Raw genomic sequence first — 18,264 nt, 5'->3', positions numbered from 1 at the left:
GCGGTGCGATATGTAAAGGCAAAGTCACGTGGGGGGTATCAACTATTGGGACAACCCCGCTATACGTTAAGGGATGCGTTCCTATAGAAAATAAACTACTAAAAACTGTTTTAAAATATTTTACCATCTTCTTGGTTCTTTCGGTAAAGTCACGTAGAAGGGAAATAATAAAATAATTACAATAAAACATAATAAAATAAAATTCTCACCGTTTCGGCCAGAATATATTACCATAGTAAGGCCACGCTGAGTTATGTAGCTCTTTTTTTCTGAAGCGACCTAGCCAGAAATTATAGCTCAACGAAGTGGGCTTCTCGTGTGGAAATAACAGCAGCCGAATACTCTGAACGCGTGATGTCGATTCTAAATGTGGAGGGGAAAAATCAGAGGGCCCGGAAAAAAATCCACGCGGCCACGGGGAGAGAGACATGCAAGCCTCTGAATATACAACAGGCGTCAGGGTCGGGATCGAATCCACTACCTCCTGTACACCAGGCGAGGGAGTTAACACCTCGCCACCATGGAAATGACTTAAAGCGAACTCTAATTTGCCGTATACATGTTAAACTCAGGGGTTGCGTTCCTGGCCAACTAAATGTCATGAAGTGTACAAAAAATGATGATCGTAAGTTGACATTCATTTTTACTAATAATTACAAATAATTAGATGAAACATACCAGAGGTGGTTGAAGAGCTTGCTGATTTTGGGGTGATCAGTGGTGGAGTAGCGAGATGGTAGCTACCTCACTTGGTTTACAGGAGTTCGTGGGTTCAATCCCGACCCTGACGCCTGCTGTATATTTGGAGTTTGCGTGTCTCTCTCCCCGTGGTCGCGTGGATTTTTCTCCGAGTGCTCCGGTTTTTCACTCCACATTTAGAGACGTGCCGTTTACAGTTTTATTTGGGTCTTTCGGTAAAGTCACGTAGATAGGTTCAAAAACAATAACAAAAAACTACGACGTTTCGATCACAACTCAAGCGATCGTCATCAGGAGGATGACGATTGTCATTTAGGAGGATGACGATCGCTTGAGTTGTGATCGAAACGTCGTAGTTTTTTGTTATTTTCTTTGAACCTATCTACGTGACTTTACAGAAAGACCCAAAGAATATGAATTCCTGCAGTCAGAAAAGCTTTAAGTCAAGATTTATGCGTTTATAGTGTATTGGTCCAGATGATAAGCCACTTCGTTGAGCTATCATTTGTGGACAGATCACTTCTTTAAAAGAGCTATACAGTATAAATCTTGATTTAAAGCTTTCGTGACTGCAGGAATTCAAACTCTTTTGGTCTTTCGGTAAAGTCACGTAGATAGAAAAAGACGATTGCTTGTGTTGCGATCGAAACGTCGTGATTTTTATTTTCTATCTACGTGACTTCACCGAAAGACCCAAAAAGTAAGAGCTATATAGCCCAGTGGTCCTTAATAATAATACATAATAATGCAATTTATAACGCGAGCAAATTTGCGGACGTAACGGCCGCAACTCAGAGGCGCGGAGCCAAGCTCAGAGTCGCTCTAAAGCGCGTGGTTGTAAAGGTGAGTTTTAAGTGTCTCTTGAAGGAGACGATTGAGGTGATGCTGCGAATGTGCAGAAGAATTGCGTTCCAGACTGTTGGGGCAGCCACCGAGAAGCGGCACATTGACGTGACCATCCTGGATCTTGGTATCAAGAGGAGGTCGTGAGTCGCGCTGCAAAGGCATCTGCCGTGTGCTGCGCTGCAAGTCGTCAATAATGAAGAGAGGTACGGGGGGCAGGCAGTTGTGAAGGCATGGTGGCAGAGGCAGGCGATCTTATATGTGACCCTGCTGGCAATGGGGAGCCAATTGAGTGCACGGAGACAGGCAAGCGAGTCGAGACGGGGATGAGTGCGGCCAATGACGACGCGTGCCAGGTTGTTTTGTAGTCTTTGAAGTTGTTTGAGGTTGCCAGAGGAGGACCGGACTAGGACGAAGTTGCAATAGTTGAGGCGAGACCCAACTATGCAATGTGCCAATGTGTTGGAAGTTTCAGTGGAGACGAGAGGACATAGGTTTCCGAGAGCCTTCAGGTGAAAGTTACATGAACTGATGATATGATTGGTTTGACGGTTGAAAGATAAAGTTGAATCTAGGATGGCACCGAGGTAGCTGAAGTGATTAGTGAACCTGATGCTGTGACCAAAGACGTGTATGTGTGTTGGGAGCACGGATGAGTTGAGACGTTGCCTGGTACCTAAGATGATGGCCACTGACTTTGACGGATGAAGGGCAAGATTGTCTGCGGAGAACCACTGTTGCAGGGCAGTGGTGCATTCCGAGAGCCTCTCAAATCCAGACGCATTGGTAGAATTGATAGCGGTGAACAGAATAGTGTCGTCTGCATATGAGTGGTGCTTTAAACCGAAGCTTGAGATGAGGCGGCTGATCGGAGAAGTGTAGGCTGTGAACAGCAGGGGACCGAGAACGGAGCCCTGGGGGACGCCACATAATGCTTTTGTCTCAGGAGAAGTGGACGAGCCCACCCTGACTGAGGATTGATGATCAGAAAGGTACGACAGTATCCACTCGAGTGCTGAGCCACATATACCGGAGTCGGATTTCAGGAGGGAAGTAAGGAGCGAGTGGTTGACGGTGTCAAAGGCTGATGAAATGTCCAGACTTACAAGAGCAACGATGGAGCCGGAGTCAATAATCATTAAAATGTCATAGAGCACTCTCGTGAGTGCCGTTTCTGTGGAGTAGTTTTGACGGTAAGCTGTCTGGAAGGAGCAGTAGTTTGGGGAGGAGGTGATGTGGGGTTTTAGCTGGGCGAGTCTTTCGAGGAGTTGAGAGGTTCGAGAGATTAGTGATGGGACGATAGCTAGACGGGTTATCAGGGTCGAGACTTGGTATCTTTAACAGGGGGAAACAAGGCCAGATTTGAGTTTCGACGGAAAACACCCCATAGAGAATGAGGCATTTGTGATGTTCCTGATCATGATGGTGAGTTCTGGAGCACATTGCTTGAACAAGGAACCTGGGAGGACATCGAGTGGAGATGACTTCATGTGAAGTGATTAAATAAAAGAGAAAACGTCTTTTGAAGACACCGGCTTGAACGTGGTTAGAATGGTGTCTTGTTGAGTGCTTTCAATTTCAGAAAACGTAAGCGGGGTACGATGGTGCGATGTGAGGGAAGACGTGCAGGAGTTTGCGAAGGTGGTCAGCTTGTTGAAGTAAGTTTTGAAAGAGGTAGCAAGTTTCAGTGAGGCCAGGGGATCGCTAAGGTGAGGGACCATGTTGCTACCAGGATGTAGAAGATCCTTGAGGGTTTTCCAAAGGATGCGTGGTTTTCCTGTTCTGCAATGTAGGAGAACGTGAGGCAAGGACAAGTTCGTTAGTTTTCCTGCAGGCAGCTCTGTAGACAACTCGATCAGCAGGGAAGACCACTGAGGGACGCGATCCTTTCAAGGTGCCTCCTGATTCGCTTAGCAAGGATGGCGTCTCTTGAGAGCCAGCGAGCGTCGTGGGAAGGCTGCCTCGTGGTTCGTGGTTTTAACGGAGCCAGCTTGTCCAGCTTGAAAAATATGGACCCCTCTAATGGAACATCTGCGCCGGTTTGAAACATTCAGGCTGGCCTTCCTACGATCCATCCTGGGTGTAACCAGACTGGATTGTGTAAGGAGCTCACAGATCCTTGAAAGTTCTGGACACAGTCCCAACAGTGAGCTCCTCCAGCAGGCAAGGCTGCGTTGGTTGGGTCATGTCGCCTGCTTGCCCAGCCACCGCATGCCCAAGCAGCTTGTTTGGCCGGATATATGGTTCTAAACGGGCTATAAAAGAGATGGACTGATGTGGCACAGAAGGATGCGAAGTTGAGTGGACTTGCCGATGACTGGCACCAGTGGTGTTTAGATCGGCCTCAGTGGAGGAAGTTCGTGAAGAATGGTACTGGGCAGTTGGAGGCAGTCGCTATCCAGCAACAACTGAGGGCCGAGGAGCGACGCTCACAACAAAGAGCAAAGTGCAAGGCTGATAAAATAGAAGCAAGTAGTCACCGTGGGATGCACAGCTGGTGCAATCTGCCAGTCATCTCAGTCAACCCATGGCACCGGGGTCTGTTCCGTGACCTCCTGCCAGGGAGCCTTCAACACTTCACGTGGCCTCAAAGTGCACCTCGCCTGCCACAAGCGCCGTCGTGAGGTCAGCGCCACTTCGTGGTGGATGGCGGATGTTGCTGTGTTCCGTTAGGAGCGGTGGCGCAGTGGTTATTGCACTGCGGGGAGGAATTTTTCTCCACGGGGCGGACAGACTTTTTACTTTTAAACAACTTTTATTGCCGCCAGCAGCAACAGCACTGGAGGCGATTCCGATACGAAATACAGTGACCAGCAGACAACTAATAAACATTTTAAATCCAAGCTGGACTCGACAATGTGGAGGAGTCGGACGTCGTGGAGTTGCTTGATACCAATGGGGTGAGGAACTGTCAAATGAGGGTCTCTTGCAGCTGGGACGAGTCGAGGAAGAGGCCGATGAAACGATACAACCACCACAACCATTAACTAAATAAAACATTGTCAGAGCCTTTTATTCATTGGGAAATAGCAATGGCCATTTTCAGAGAGGATGATACAAACAGAAAACGCAGCTGTAGAGTTAACAGGACATTGACCCGTGGCATTCACTGCTAAAAGGGGCTTTACCAGCAGAAGAAGAACAATTTTGTCCAGCTGTCTTTGGAGGGATTGTTTCGATGTTCTGCAATCAAAGCCAGAAGGTCTACACTGCTGTGGCTCCAGCTTCATCATCAGATGAAGAGGCAGGTGATCACTTGCCCCTTCATCGTCAGATGCGACAGCGCCGCAGCTGCAGTCCCGTGTCCCTCCCACTGTGTATCGACTGTTACCACACCTCGTACCTTACCCACGCCCTTCTTGACCATTACCCAACTCCATATTACCACTCAAGACATCGGTCAAGTCAGCTAAGCGACTATGATACAAACATCGTCAATAAAGTCAGTTCCCGACTCTGGCGACCGCCTGTGCATATTTTTTTTATTGCCAACTGGTTCAGAACGAATCATACAAAAACATAAACAGAACTCGGACTAACAAGCCACCGATTAAATTCGCAAACGGCGATTTTCAGCTTCTCCATCCGGAGAACGCAGATCCAGAGGGACTGCAACGGCACAAACACAGAGGCAACCACACGCGTTACACGGAAAACACGTTACACGGAAAACGCGTTACACGGAAAATGCGTTACACGGAAAACGCGTTACACGGAAAACTTACTCGCAAGCTTTAACTTTTCCTGCAGCGGGTGTTTGCTACTGCTGCTCATCAATACTGCGCATAGAAACCATGCCACGTTGGAAACAATGTCCACTGTTGGATTATGACCTCCACAAACCGTGCGGGTCACAAGGGTTATTTGACCATCATGGTGCGGCGTGTTCGTGGTACAGGGTGTAGGGTGTTCATGGTGCAGCATGTAGGGTGTTTTGATCATGTGGAGTGTACCGTGAACACTATCTGATAAGGAAGGTGTTTAGGTTTTAACATGCGGCTAAATATGTAATTTATAAACTCTTTTTATATGCTTTTCACGATTTCGTGCATCTAAAATTTTAATGATGCAATAAGTGAAGCGCTCAGATGATTTTATTGCCAAGGGCGCTCCATTTATAATAAAGTTTGATTGATTGATTATCCGAAGCCACCTTCTTGTTCAATGATACGTTGAGTGTGAACACTTACGTGGACTGAGATCCAAATCCAGTGCTGCCAAAACCTGCCAAAACAAAATCCCAAAGTTGTTACAATGCAACACGACACAACCGCCATGCACCACAAACAGAGAGGTCATATCACGTGTGCCAAGCCACTCCCAGCTCCTCCAAGACCTGTGGCCAGCGTGGAAGAGCAGACCAATATACCACCCAGAGGGGCTCTCTAAGAGCTCGTTCTAGTGGAGGTCTCTCCGTCAGCAGTGACGTGAGATTTTGCAGGGCTGCCCCATTATCACCGATAGCTTCTATTTGTCTGTGTGTGTACGTATGCGTACATGTGTGGAGTGGTTCATGCAAAGCTACGAACCCGGGGACCCAAGTTTAAATCCTGTTCACGGCCAACACCAGTGACGATTAATTATCTTAGCCATTCCTGCGCCTCCCCTAGGTTGACTCAGCCTCAAATGAGGACCTGGTGTGGTTTGTGAAAATCGTCACTCTAGGGAGACAAAGGTGGCCAGGCGTGGTGCTGGACACCCACCCCCTTCGTGGACTGTGCCGGCCTTTATAGGTGCCCGGTAACAACACTCGCCCCAAACAGTCTCTTGAGACTATACGGGTTTTTTTATGTCTTATATATGTGTCCAAGCGAACGGCTTCTCACCGGTGCCACCACCACCACCGCCACCGAATCCACCGAATGTGGTGGGCTGGGCGCCGAAGCCCTGGACGGGGGCGCCAAACCCCTGGGCCGGGGCCCCAAATCCAGTCGGGGCCGAACCGAAGGTGGTGGTGCCACCCGATACTGCGCCCACCGAGCCGAAGCTCGGGAGGTTGGCCTGGTTGGCGAGGTTCCCGAACGAAGGCGCCGAGCCCACCACACCGAAGCTGCCGTGGCGGAGGAGATGGGGACGGACGCGGCGAGGGGTGGGGAAAGGAGAGAAGAGTGAGCCGGGGCATCACCAGCTAAATCGTCAGCCAAAACTTTCGCCGATGAAGCGAAATAAAAATCCTCGCGCAACGCGAGGGTGGACAAATCGCACAGGCAAAGAATCGACTCTGCACGGTTTGTACAAGTCGTGTGAAACAAGCTAAACACAACATGCGGGCCAACGCACGCGACGCACGCGACAGAAACCAGAGCAAAAAAAGGGAATTAATTGCCGAAAAGTGCATAGTGACCACATTGTGACGCTTGTTTTTTACATTGGGTTCGAGGTTGACTCGTCAACTGACAGGTAGTGTGAGAGCAATATCACTGTCATCAAGGACGCCATCAGCAATTGGTAGCATCGCTGCCGTCATCGGCATTATCACGGCTATTGCGATCGCCACACAAATTAGTATCCCTGTTGTCAACATTACACCGCAGTCGTCAACATTCATTCATAACTGCCATCAACGACATCATTAAGAGTCAGCATAATCACAGTGCAGTCATCATAATCGTAATAATCATAATCATCATCTTCGTCATCGTCATCAGGGCGGAGACACTGCCCAACGGTAATGCGTTCGCCACTTGTTGCAGAGGCTCACGATTAGAATCCCACAGGCCGCCCTGATTAATACCGACATTATATTAACAATTAAAATACTCTGCACCGTCTGCTTCACAGTGGACATGAAATATCCTTTGATGTCATTCATTGTGTGCTGGCATCATGGCACAAATTTTACGAATAAACAAAAAATGTCCTTCTAAATGCTCAATTGGATAATTGTTTTTTTACCCTTTTATCTGGCAACAAAACTGACACCTTTTTTACAAGGAGTCATGTTTGCATTGACCACAATACCTGCACTTGGAATGCAAACAAAAAACACAACTCTGATAATGTATGCACTGTCCTTGAAATTGATTGGTCCACGCCCGAGACAGCTTTTATTAGAGCCTAGTCTCACATGGTGTTGGGCCAGATGACGCCAAAAGGCGCACAACTCAAAGACAATGCACCATCAGAGTATGAGTCAATGCAAACATGACTCCTTGTAAAAAAAGGTCTCAGTTTTGTTGCCAGATAAAAGGGTAAAAAAATGTTCTCATATTTTGTTACTGGCAAATGAGGTTCCAATGGTGCTCAATTGGAGTTACGCCCAGCAGCAATCATCCGCGCCAAATGGCAGACTAATGCTGAGTCATCGTGTACCACACAGGGACAGCTGCCACTGGGGTGGGGGGGGGGTGCCCTTTGAAATGTATTGAGATGAGAGATGAGATGAGATGTGCGGGGCTTATCGCCTGTAACATGCTCCGAGACGTCCCCCGGCACGAAGAAGGGCGGCTCTATCAAAAACAAATCATCATCATGAAGAGTTCCCATCACCATGACCAGTATCACCATCATGGTGGGAGTGGTGGTCATTGTTGTGGTGCTGCTGGTGATTATGATGTTGTTGGTGGTGGTCTTAGTGACCACAGATATGCTGGTGGTAGTGACGATGATGATGGTGCTGGTAGTGATGATAGGTCTGGTCTTGTTGATAGTGCTGATAGTGATGGTGCTGTTGGTAGTGATGACAATGCTGATAATAGTAATGACAGTGCTGGTAGTGTTGGTAGTGCTGATAGTGATAGTCGTGTTGACAGTGATGATTGTGATTGTGCTGGTGGTAGTGATGATTGTGCTGGTGGTGGTGGTAGTGATGACAGTGCTGGTGGTGGTAGTGATGACAGTGGTGCTGGTGGTGGTAGTGATGACAGTGGTGCTGGTGGTGGTAGTGATGACAGTGGTGCTGGTGGTGGTAGTGATGACAGTGGTGCTGGTGGTGGTAGTGATGACAGTGGTGCTGGTGGTGGTAGTGATGACAGTGGTGCTGGTGGTGGTAGTGATGACAGTGGTGCTGGTGGTGGTAGTGATGACAGTGGTGGTGGTGGTGGTAGTGGTGATGACAGTGGTGGTGGTGGTAGTGATGACAGTGGTGGTGGTGGTAGTGATGACAGTGGTGGTGGTGGTATTGATGACAGTGGTGGTGGTGGTGGTAGTGATGACAGTGGTGCTGGTGGTGGTAGTGATGACAGTGGTGGTGGTAGTGATGACAGTGGTGGTGGTGGTAGTAGTGATGACAGTGGTGGTGGTAGTGATGACAGTGGTGGTGGAGGTGGTAGTGATGACAGTGGTGGTGGAGGTGGTAGTGATGACAGTGGTGGTGGTGGTGGTAGTGATGACAGTGGTGGTGGTGGTAGTGATGACAGTGGTGGTGGTAGTGATGACAGTGGTGGTGGTGGTAGTGATGACAGTGGTGGTGGTGGTAGTGATGACAGTGGTGGTGGTGGTGGTAGTAGTGATGACAGTGGTGCTGGTGGTGGTAGTGATGACAGTGGTGGTAGTGATGACAGTGGTGGTGGTGGTAGTAGTGATGACAGTGGTGCTGGTGGTATTGATGACAGTGGTGGTGGTGGTGGTAGTGATGACAGTGGTGCTGGTGGTGGTAGTGATGACAGTGGTGGTGGTAGTGATGACAGTGGTGGTGGTGGTAGTGATGACAGTGGTGGTGGAGGTAGTGATGACAGTGGTGGTGGAGGTGGTAGTGATGACAGTGGTGGTGGTGGTAGTGATGACAGTGGTGGTGGTGGTAGTGATGACAGTGGTGGTGGTGGTAGTGATGACAGTGGTGCTGGTGGTGGTAGTGATGACAGTGGTGCTGGTGGTAGTGATGACAGTGGTGCTGGTGGTGGTAGTGATGACAGTGGTGGTGGTAGGTGATGACAGTGGTGGTGGAGGTAGTGATGACAGTGGTGGTGGAGGTGGTAGTGATGACAGTGGTGCTGGTGGTAGTGATGACAGTGGTGGTGGTGGTAGTGATGACAGTGGTGGTGGTAGTGATGACAGTGGTGCTGGTAGTGATGACAGTGGTGCTGGTGGTAGTGATGACAGTGGTGGTAGTGATGACAGTGGTGGTGGTGGTAGTAGTGATGACAGTGGTGCTGGTGGTGGTAGTGATGACAGTGGTGGTAGTGATGACAGTGGTGGTGGTGGTAGTAGTGATGACAGTGGTGCTGGTGGTGGTAGTGATGACAGTGGTGGTGGTAGTGATGACAGTGGTGGTAGTAGTGATGACAGTGGTGGTGGTGGTGGTAGTGATGACAGTGGTGGTGGTGGTGGTGGTGGTAGTGATGACAGTGGTGGTGGTGGTAGTGATGACAGTGGTGGTGGTGGTGGTAATGATGACAGTGGTGGTGGTAGTGGTAGTGATGACAGTGGTAGTGGTGGTGGTAGTGATGACAGTGGTGGTGGTGGTAGTGGTGATGACAGTGGTGGTGGTGGTAGTGATGACAGTGGTGGTGGTGGTAGTGATGACAGTGGTGGTGGTGGTAGTGATGACAGTGGTGGTGGTGGTAGTGATGACAGTGGTGGTGGTGGTAGTGATGACAGTGGTGCTGGTAGTGATGACAGTGGTGGTGGTAGTGATGACAGTGGTGGTGGTAGTGATGACAGTGGTGCTGGTGGTGGTAGTGATGACAGTGGTGGTAGTGATGACAGTGGTGCTGGTGGTGGTAGTGATGACAGTGGTGCTGGTGGTAGTGATGACAGTGGTGGTGGTGGTGGTAGTGATGACAGTGGTGCTGGTGGTGGTAGTGATGACAGTGGTGGTGGTGGTAGTGATGACAGTGGTGGTGGAGGTAGTGATGACAGTGGTGGTGGTGGTGGTAGTGATGACAGTGGTGCTGGTGGTGGTAGTGATGACAGTGGTGGTGGTGGTAGTGATGACAGTGGTGGTGGTAGTGATGACAGTGGTGGTTGGTGGTAGTGATGACAGTGGTGGTGGTGGTAGTGATGACAGTGGTGGTGGTGGTGGTAGTGATGACAGTGGTGGTGGAGGTGGTAGTGATGACAGTGGTGGTGGAGGTGGTAGTGATGACAGTGGTGGTGGTGGTAGTGATGACAGTGGTGGTGGTGGTAGTGATGACAGTGGTGGTGGTGGTAGTGATGACAGTGGTGGTGGTGGTAGTGATGACAGTGGTGGTGGTGGTAGTGATGACAGTGGTGGTGGTGGTAGTGATGACAGTGGTGGTGGTAGTGATGACAGTGGTGGTGGTAGTGATGACAGTGGTGGTGGTAGTGATGACAGTGGTGGTGGTAGTGATGACAGTGGTGGTGGTAGTGATGACAGTGGTGGTGGTAGTGATGACAGTGGTGGTGGTAGTGATGACAGTGGTGGTGGTGGTAGTGATGACAGTGGTGCTGGTGGTGGTAGTGATGACAGTGGTGGTGGTGGTAGTGATGACAGTGGTGCTGGTGGTAGTAATGACATTGGTGCTGGTGGTAGTGATGACAGTGGTGCTGGTGGTAGTGATGACAGTGGTGCTGGTGGTAGTGATGACAGTGGTGCTGGTGGTGGTGGTAGTAGTGATGACAGTGGTGCTGGTGGTAGTAGTGATGACAGTGGTGCTGGTGGTGGTAGTGATGACAGTGGTGCTGGTGGTAGTAGTGATGACAGTGGTGCTGGTAGTGATGACAGTGGTGCTGGTGGTAGTGATGACAGTGGTGCTGGTGGTGGTAGTGATGACAGTGGTGGTGGTGGTAGTAGTGATGACAGTGGTGCTGGTGGTGGTAGTGATGACAGTGCTGGTGGTGGTGGTAGTGATGATAGTGCTTGTGCTGGTTGTATTGCTGCTCTGCGGCTGCAGTACCCGAAGCTGCCGGATGACGCCGCGACGGTGCCTTCGCCGAACACCTTGGAGGGCGCCGAGGGCGCTGCCCCGGCCTGCACCGGGCTCCCGAACGCCGGCACCGCCCCGAACGCCGGCGCTGCCCCAAAAGCGGGACTCCCCCCAAACGACGGGGGGCTCCCGAAGGCTGGCGGTCCCCCAAAGCCTGACGCGCGACACACGCACAACACGCACAACACACGTACATTCACCAACAAATATTTCGCTTGTAGAGACGGTTGGGGAAAAGTGGTGTCAGCGAGTACCTATTAAGGCCGGCACGGCGCACGAGGTGGCAGCGGAGCCAGGACCATGCCCCTCTGTCGCCTCCTTTGCGCCGATGTTTGCACACTGCACCCCGGTACTCATTTAGTGCCATGTCAATCCACGGGAGGCCCAGGACCCGTTCACACTTATGTACGTTGAACTTTTTCCACACCGTACGTAGCCAATCGTACTAATCGGAGGTGCGGAGGAAGGACAACAATCTAAACACAAAAAGCAGTTCTAAAGAAATGAGTTTGTCAATCTAGATGATTGAAAAGTGCGCAGCTCCAGTGGTTTCCTAATATCGGAAGGCGGAGCGCGTTCCAGATGGCCACAGAAGACACGTCTGAAAGCGGGCGATGCCGCGACCGTCTTTGTTCGACGGTCGGCCAAAAACCGCCCCGATACGTGCAGCATGGGGCAGCGGGTCGATCCGCAAGTGTGAGCGTGAACGAACACGAGGAGGCGATCGCTGGTCACCTGGCGTCTTGCAGGGGCTGCTGATGGCACCGAAGCCCTGCGCTGCCACACTGGCGCCGCCGCTGAACGTCCCTCCGGCCCCCGCCGGCTTTTGCTCACCAAAGCCGCCGGTCCCCGACGCAGGGGAACAAAATGCGGGGGCCGATGCCCCGAACAGACTCGGGGGGTCTGCAGAGGGAGATGGGCAGGGGTGGTTCGAGATGGGCAGAGGTGGTTCGAGATGGGCAGGGGTGGGGTGTGGGGTGGCGTAAATGTGTGGGGTGGATCACACGATAGTGCCAAGATTACGATGCACGCGTGAAATCGTTAATTTAGGAATCTGTAATGTACAACTTATATGTAAATTATCATGTGAGATGGAGAAATAAAAACAAAACAACACAAATAAGAATCAGTTTTAGGATTAGTCAGGATGGGTCTCTGCGTAAAATTAAAACATTTTCAGTTCAATATCCACTTGGCCTTCCAGACTCATGTTATCCAGAAGCATTCTTTAAGAAAGCAAACTAAGCCCCTTAAACACCGTTCCTGCGGAAATCCGTGAGTGGTAGGAGACGACACACCAGCGTGCACTACCAATTCTAAAGCCAGATACCTATTTGTTGTTTGGAATCTGGTGAACCCGTTCCCTTGCATGCCCCCTCTGCTCTGCTAGGTGTGGCCTGGTTTTTATTTTAAAGATTTATTTTTTACAAAATAAAAAAAATATTTGTAACCCATCACGATAATTGCGATGTGAATTAAACTGAGCAAATGTAATTTTCTTTTCCAGGCCAAAATTATAAACGTTTTGCTTCACATTATTATCCTATTAAGCGTTGAATAAACAATTGTATAATAAATAGCTTAAAAAAGCATACATTTTAATATAAGTATAATAATAAATACAAGAAAATAAATTAGAAATATAAACATGTACAAAATCTTTTGCGTAAAAATATTTTGCGTAAATAACAATTTTTTTAATTTTACTTACATATATTTAACGTAATTTTATCATATATAAAAAATATATAATAAAACAACAAATAAATAGTTCTGCGTTACGTTACAATCCTGCCAGGTGGTTGAGCGGTCGAGCGACCTCCTCGCAATCGGAAGGTTGCCGAGTTCACATTGTGGTTGGAGGTTAGACCTGATCCATCATCTCTCTAGGGTCGATAAATGAAGCACCACTCTGTAGGGAAGTCAACAGTGGTTGCCCTGTAGATAGACTCGCCCGTGCCATAGGAACGTGACGTTTTCACCAGCGGCTCAGGGCCGTAAATGGGAAAAATGTGACCACCTCAATGTTCATTTGAGCAGGAAATCTACTTTGACTTAAGACGATTCAAATATAAAGTAATTATGAAAGATTTCAATACTTGCAGTATGCTATACATCACCCACAACCAGAAATGTTCTCCCTCCCCGAATTATAGTCAAGCTTCAAGGGCTTTACTGTGTCTTGGAGACCTAACATTGACGGCACCACCACAGCTCACTCCGATTGCTGGCCGGACTCAAACTATTTTACTTTACCAGGTAAGGCCCACTGAGTTATATAGTTCTTTTTCAGAAGTGACCTGGCTATCACAAATAATAGCTCAAAGAAGTGGCTTATCACGTGGAAATTTATAGCAGCTAAATACTATAAACGAGTGTTTCTAAATGTGGAGTGAAAAACCAGAGGAGCCAGAGAAAAATCCACGCGACCACGGGGAGAGAAAAACATGCAAACTCCAAATATACAGCAGCAGGCGTCGGGGTCAGGATCGAACCTAGGACCTCCTGCATACCAGGCGAGGGAGTTAGCATTTCGCCACCACGACTCACTACTGCTGCCTGCGAAGAGGCCTCCCGCGCTCGTCTGTCCGAAAGGGTTCTTGTTGGCCGCCTCCTGGCTTGGCTTGCTGCCCAGGCCGCTGAAGAAGCCGCTCCCACCGGTGCCGCCGAACAGCGACCCCGCACTGCCCGCTGCCGGCTGGAGGCACAGGGACGACAATGACGGACCGGAGAACGACAAAAGTTACAATGAGACGGAGCATCCGGGCCGCTCCATCATCATCACAACCATCGCCGTCCTTATCGGCATCCGAATGATTGTCAACAACCTTGGTAACCATCACCATCGCGATTATTACCATCGTCGTCACTGCTGATCTCAAGTGGGAAAACCAAGAATAGTCACCGCGCGTAATGACTTAGGACAGCGGTATCAAACTTGCGGTAAGCATACACCTGTGACCTCTCTCGGGACGTGATGGTGGTGTTCACGTGGGGTGTGGTCATGTGGGGCTACCAATCAGAGCTGCTGCTGATGCCAAGTGTGCGTGTGCGAGTACTCCCCGTGGAGTCGGCAACCTGCGGCTCTTTTAAGGACGGCTTCGTGAAAGTTATTTATTAGGGTCCCTTCGTCTCGTATTCACCACGCAGTGCATTGCGCCTCTTGAAATATTTTTTAACCGAATTCGGAAAAATATGGCTCTTCTTGTTAATTTGGTTTCCGACCCCTGTATTCTGTTGCATGGAATTTAGGGACCCTGTGCGCTTGGGTGCTATGCGGGTGCCATGCTCGTGGAGTCTCATTTGTTCTATTTAGTTTACAAATAAACAAAACGATTTACGGTATCTAAACCTCAGCCTTCTGCCCCCGCTTTGCGGTGATAGTGATGCGGCTGTCGGATTTAAATTGCACAGGAGTGGTCATATAAAAGTGTTCTTAACGATGAAATGGCCCATAATTAGTTTAATGCAATTAAGTATAATGAAACGACCAAGGTGGTATCTACTTGTAAACGTTATTAAAACTGAGAACTTTTTTAAATTATTAAAAACTATTTTTTATTTGAGCAAGTAAGACCCACTGAGCTCTAGAGCTCTTGTTCAGAACCGACCTGGCCAGAAATGATAGCTCAACGAAGTGGCTTATCACGTGGACATTTATTGTAGCCAACTACTCTAAACGCGAATTGTCTAAATGAAACATAAAACCTATATGCTGGCAGGGGCTCGCAGAACAGTTTATGGGTACACAAGAAACAAGAGCTTTGGAGGCATCGACCCAGGACATTTGAGAAGTTGACCGAGTGTGGCTTTGTGTGCCACGGGGTGTTTGCACCGAATCCTAGGGTGGTCCTACAACGTGTCTTGGTTTGGGCCCCTTTTTAGGTCTGAATGTTTTCTATCAACAACCTCGCATTTGTCTTTATTTGGCCTTCAGTAATTGGGAAGTTCCAGTGCACCCAAGGTGTCTCTCACCTGCCCAAAGGCCCCTCCACCACCCGCTGCTGGCTGTCCGAAGGCAGGCGCCGACGAGGACTGCGATCCAAAGCCTAGAGAGGAACACACGAGGCAACGCGATCTGTACTTACGTACTGCCTACGCAACACCCACGAGACCAAAGTGAAGTATACGACTTCCGCGCTCACGTTCCCCTGCGGCGTTTAAACAAAGCAAACGGCCTCAACGTCAGTCTCATCAGCAAGGAAATGCCACTTCATCAACAACTTTTGCTAGAAGGTATATTTCTCTTTAGCTTTTCACCTTAATTGGTTCATTACAGTTCTGCAGAATGAGCGTCGGGCAAGTAAAAAGATGAGCAACACCTACTGTCGAAGGGCAATTATCACCCTTTGTCTCCGTATTGCTCCTTATCGATCAGTGTCCCCTCTTATCACTGTCTCTTATCAACATCTGTCTGTCTCTCTCCACATTTCTCTGTCTGTCATTCACAGTCTCTCTCTCTATACATCTCTGCCCTCTTCTGTTACATGGGGTTTTCTTCTCCTTTGTCTTTGTCCAAGACTCTCCAATTCTATCCGATTCTGTGCACCTCTCCATGTGTCTATCTCCATGGCTTTCTCCGTGTCTCTCAAGGTTTCTGCCTTTCCCACTCTTTATAACGCACCTCGGTTTCTTATCGCGTCATTCTCTGCACATCTCCATATTTTGCTCGGTCCGTTTCTTTTTTCTTTCTGCCTCTACGCATCTCTTTACAAGTCTGTGCTTGGACTTTTTCTCTCGTGGCCTTGAAGGCCCTTCTCCCTTCCCATTCTGCTGAGGAAGCGCCATGGTGGCTAGGAGATGTTAACTACCTCGCCTGGTATACAGTAGGCTGCTCTATACAGAGGAGGCCTGCTCTATATTTGGAATTTGCATGTTCTCCCCATGGTCGCATGGATTTTTCTCCGGGTCCTCTGGTTTTACCCTCCACATTTAGAAACATGCGTTTAGAGTATTTGGCCACTGTAAATTTCCAAATGATAGGCCACTTTGTTGAGCTATCATTTGTGGCCAGGTCGCTTCTGTAAAAGAGCTATGTAACTCGGTGTGTCTGAACAATAGTTTAGTTTAAATGTTAGTGTGTGTTTGTGATAATCGCACTCGTGCACCGATCCGCACCGGAAGTGGAGCCAAATCCAAAGCCGGTGGTCGCCACCGTCCCGGTCGTCGCACCGCTTACAGGAGCAGCAGCAGCCGGTGCCGCCTGCCCAAACGCGCTGCCAGCGCCACCAACGCCCGCGCTCGGCTGTCCAAAAAACCCTCCGGCAGTCGAGCCTGTGCCACCACCGAAAAGGCCAACTCCAGATCCAGAAGTCGCACCAAACACCGGCGGTGTCGTCCCGGCAAATGGGCCGGCGGACGTTGACGGGGGTGCGGCCGTCGGGGCCGTTACCGTGGCGGCCGCGGGCGCCGAGGTGGGGGCGGCCACGCCAAATGCCGGGGCGACCCCAAACGCCTCCCCCGATGGCTGTCCGAAGCCGAAGGCCGGCGTCGTCGATGCGGCTGCGGGCGCCCCCGCCGCTTCCTGCGGCTGCTGCTGCAGCTGCTGCTGCTGCTGTTGGGGCTGCGGTGTCGCGAGCGGGGTGGACGTGGCGAAGGTCCCCACACCCGTGCTGGGCGGCTGCCCAAAGGCCGACGGAACGCCGAAGGCGGCGCCTGTGGGGACGGCGGCGGCGGCAGTGGCGGTCGCCGCTCCTGCCGCCGCTGGCGCTGCCGCGGCCGAAGGCGCTTCTGGTGCGACGGCGCTGGTCGCCGTGGGCTGAGCCACCGTGCCGGGGGCCGGGGTGGAAGCGGACGCCGGGGGCATACAAAAACTAAACACCTGCGCCGTCATGGCCGCCGTCGGCCGCTCACTACCGACCACAGCCACCCCCGCCGGATCCTGCGTCTCCTGCTGCGGCACGCGAGCTGGCGGCGGTGGAGGCAGTGTCTCGGCCCCGGGTATCGCGCTGGGAACCAGGGCGGCAGAGGGAGGCTCCTCGACAGCGGCGGCGGTGACCGTGGTTGTGACGAATGACGGCGCCGGGGCGGCATCGCCGGCACTCGGCGGCACGGGCACGGCTGATGGCACTGGCGCTTTGCTAACCACAGGAACAGTTTGTGGCGACGTGTCACCAACTAAAAGAGTGTTTGGCGGCGGTGGCGGCGGTGCAACAGCCGCTGAAGCGGACGGAAGGGAAGGCCCCTGCGTGGCAGCCACGGCAGCGCCGGTGGGGGTGGGGGCGGCGGTGGTCACCGGCAGACTGAAGGAGAACGCCGCGGCTTTTCCAGCACTGGCGGCATTGGCAGCCGTGGTGGTGGCGGTCGTGGTGGGCGCCGGCTGGCCAAAGAGCGAACGTCCGTTGCTCGCCGATGCCAGGGAGAAGGGAGCCCCGGGGTGCGTCTTGCCGGGCTCGCCAGGGTTCCAGTTCGCCGTCTTCAAGATGTCAAAGAATTGCCCGAAGGAGGCGTCGCCACCCGGGGCCCTTCCTGGGGCCTGCGACGAAGGCTGCGGCGGGGCAGCGGCCTCCGTCGAAGGCGCCGTCGTCGCCGTCTTGCCCCCCGTGGGCGCGGCGCCATCAGAGGCGGTGGAGAACGAGAAGGGGCTTCCCCCGGAGAAGGCCGAGTGGGACGCGAAGGAGAACGCGGCGGTGCTGGAGCCGCTGCCGCTGGGTTTGGGGGCCATGTTCTTGTTGGCGGGAGCTGTGGCGGCAGACGCAGAACGGGTTGAGGGGAGACGCAACGCGAAAGCGACTGGCAGAAGTTCAACATACGTATGTGCAACCACCTGCCACCCTGCTGACGGTATTGGTTAATGTCCAGCCTTGCTGTCTCTTTGCCCGTACCACTGCACGTGGAAGTGCCTCACACAGAGGGAACTCCGGAGAGCTCCTCTCGAGAACATTATTGGCCTACT

General features: G+C 51.1%; 1 protein-coding gene across 1 annotated transcript in view; it reads right to left on the bottom strand.

Annotated features, from left to right (window-relative positions):
- Positions 1 to 4,539: 4,539 nt before the first annotated feature.
- The window catches only part of NUP214 (nucleoporin 214), a 47,502-nt gene continuing 33,777 nt past the window's right edge, over positions 4,540 to 18,264 (bottom strand). The window contains exons 27-34 of the mRNA XM_078616016.1: positions 16,488 to 18,050; positions 15,345 to 15,418; positions 13,920 to 14,067; positions 12,105 to 12,272; positions 11,340 to 11,523; positions 6,369 to 6,592; positions 5,733 to 5,766; positions 4,540 to 5,151 (exon numbers count right to left, since the gene is read on the bottom strand). Coding sequence (XP_078472142.1) covers positions 5,115 to 5,151; positions 5,733 to 5,766; positions 6,369 to 6,592; positions 11,340 to 11,523; positions 12,105 to 12,272; positions 13,920 to 14,067; positions 15,345 to 15,418; positions 16,488 to 18,050 — 2,432 coding nt within the window. The 3' untranslated portion in view covers positions 4,540 to 5,114. The remainder of the gene's footprint in view (positions 5,152 to 5,732; positions 5,767 to 6,368; positions 6,593 to 11,339; positions 11,524 to 12,104; positions 12,273 to 13,919; positions 14,068 to 15,344; positions 15,419 to 16,487; positions 18,051 to 18,264) is intronic.

This window comes from Lampetra planeri, chromosome 49 (assembly GCF_965212315.1).
Source record: "Lampetra planeri chromosome 49, kcLamPlan1.2.h2, whole genome shotgun sequence".
NCBI lineage: Eukaryota > Metazoa > Chordata > Hyperoartia > Petromyzontiformes > Petromyzontidae > Lampetra > Lampetra planeri.
The sequence above is the reverse complement of the archived record's forward strand: the minus strand, read 5'-3'. Positions and strand labels throughout refer to the sequence as shown.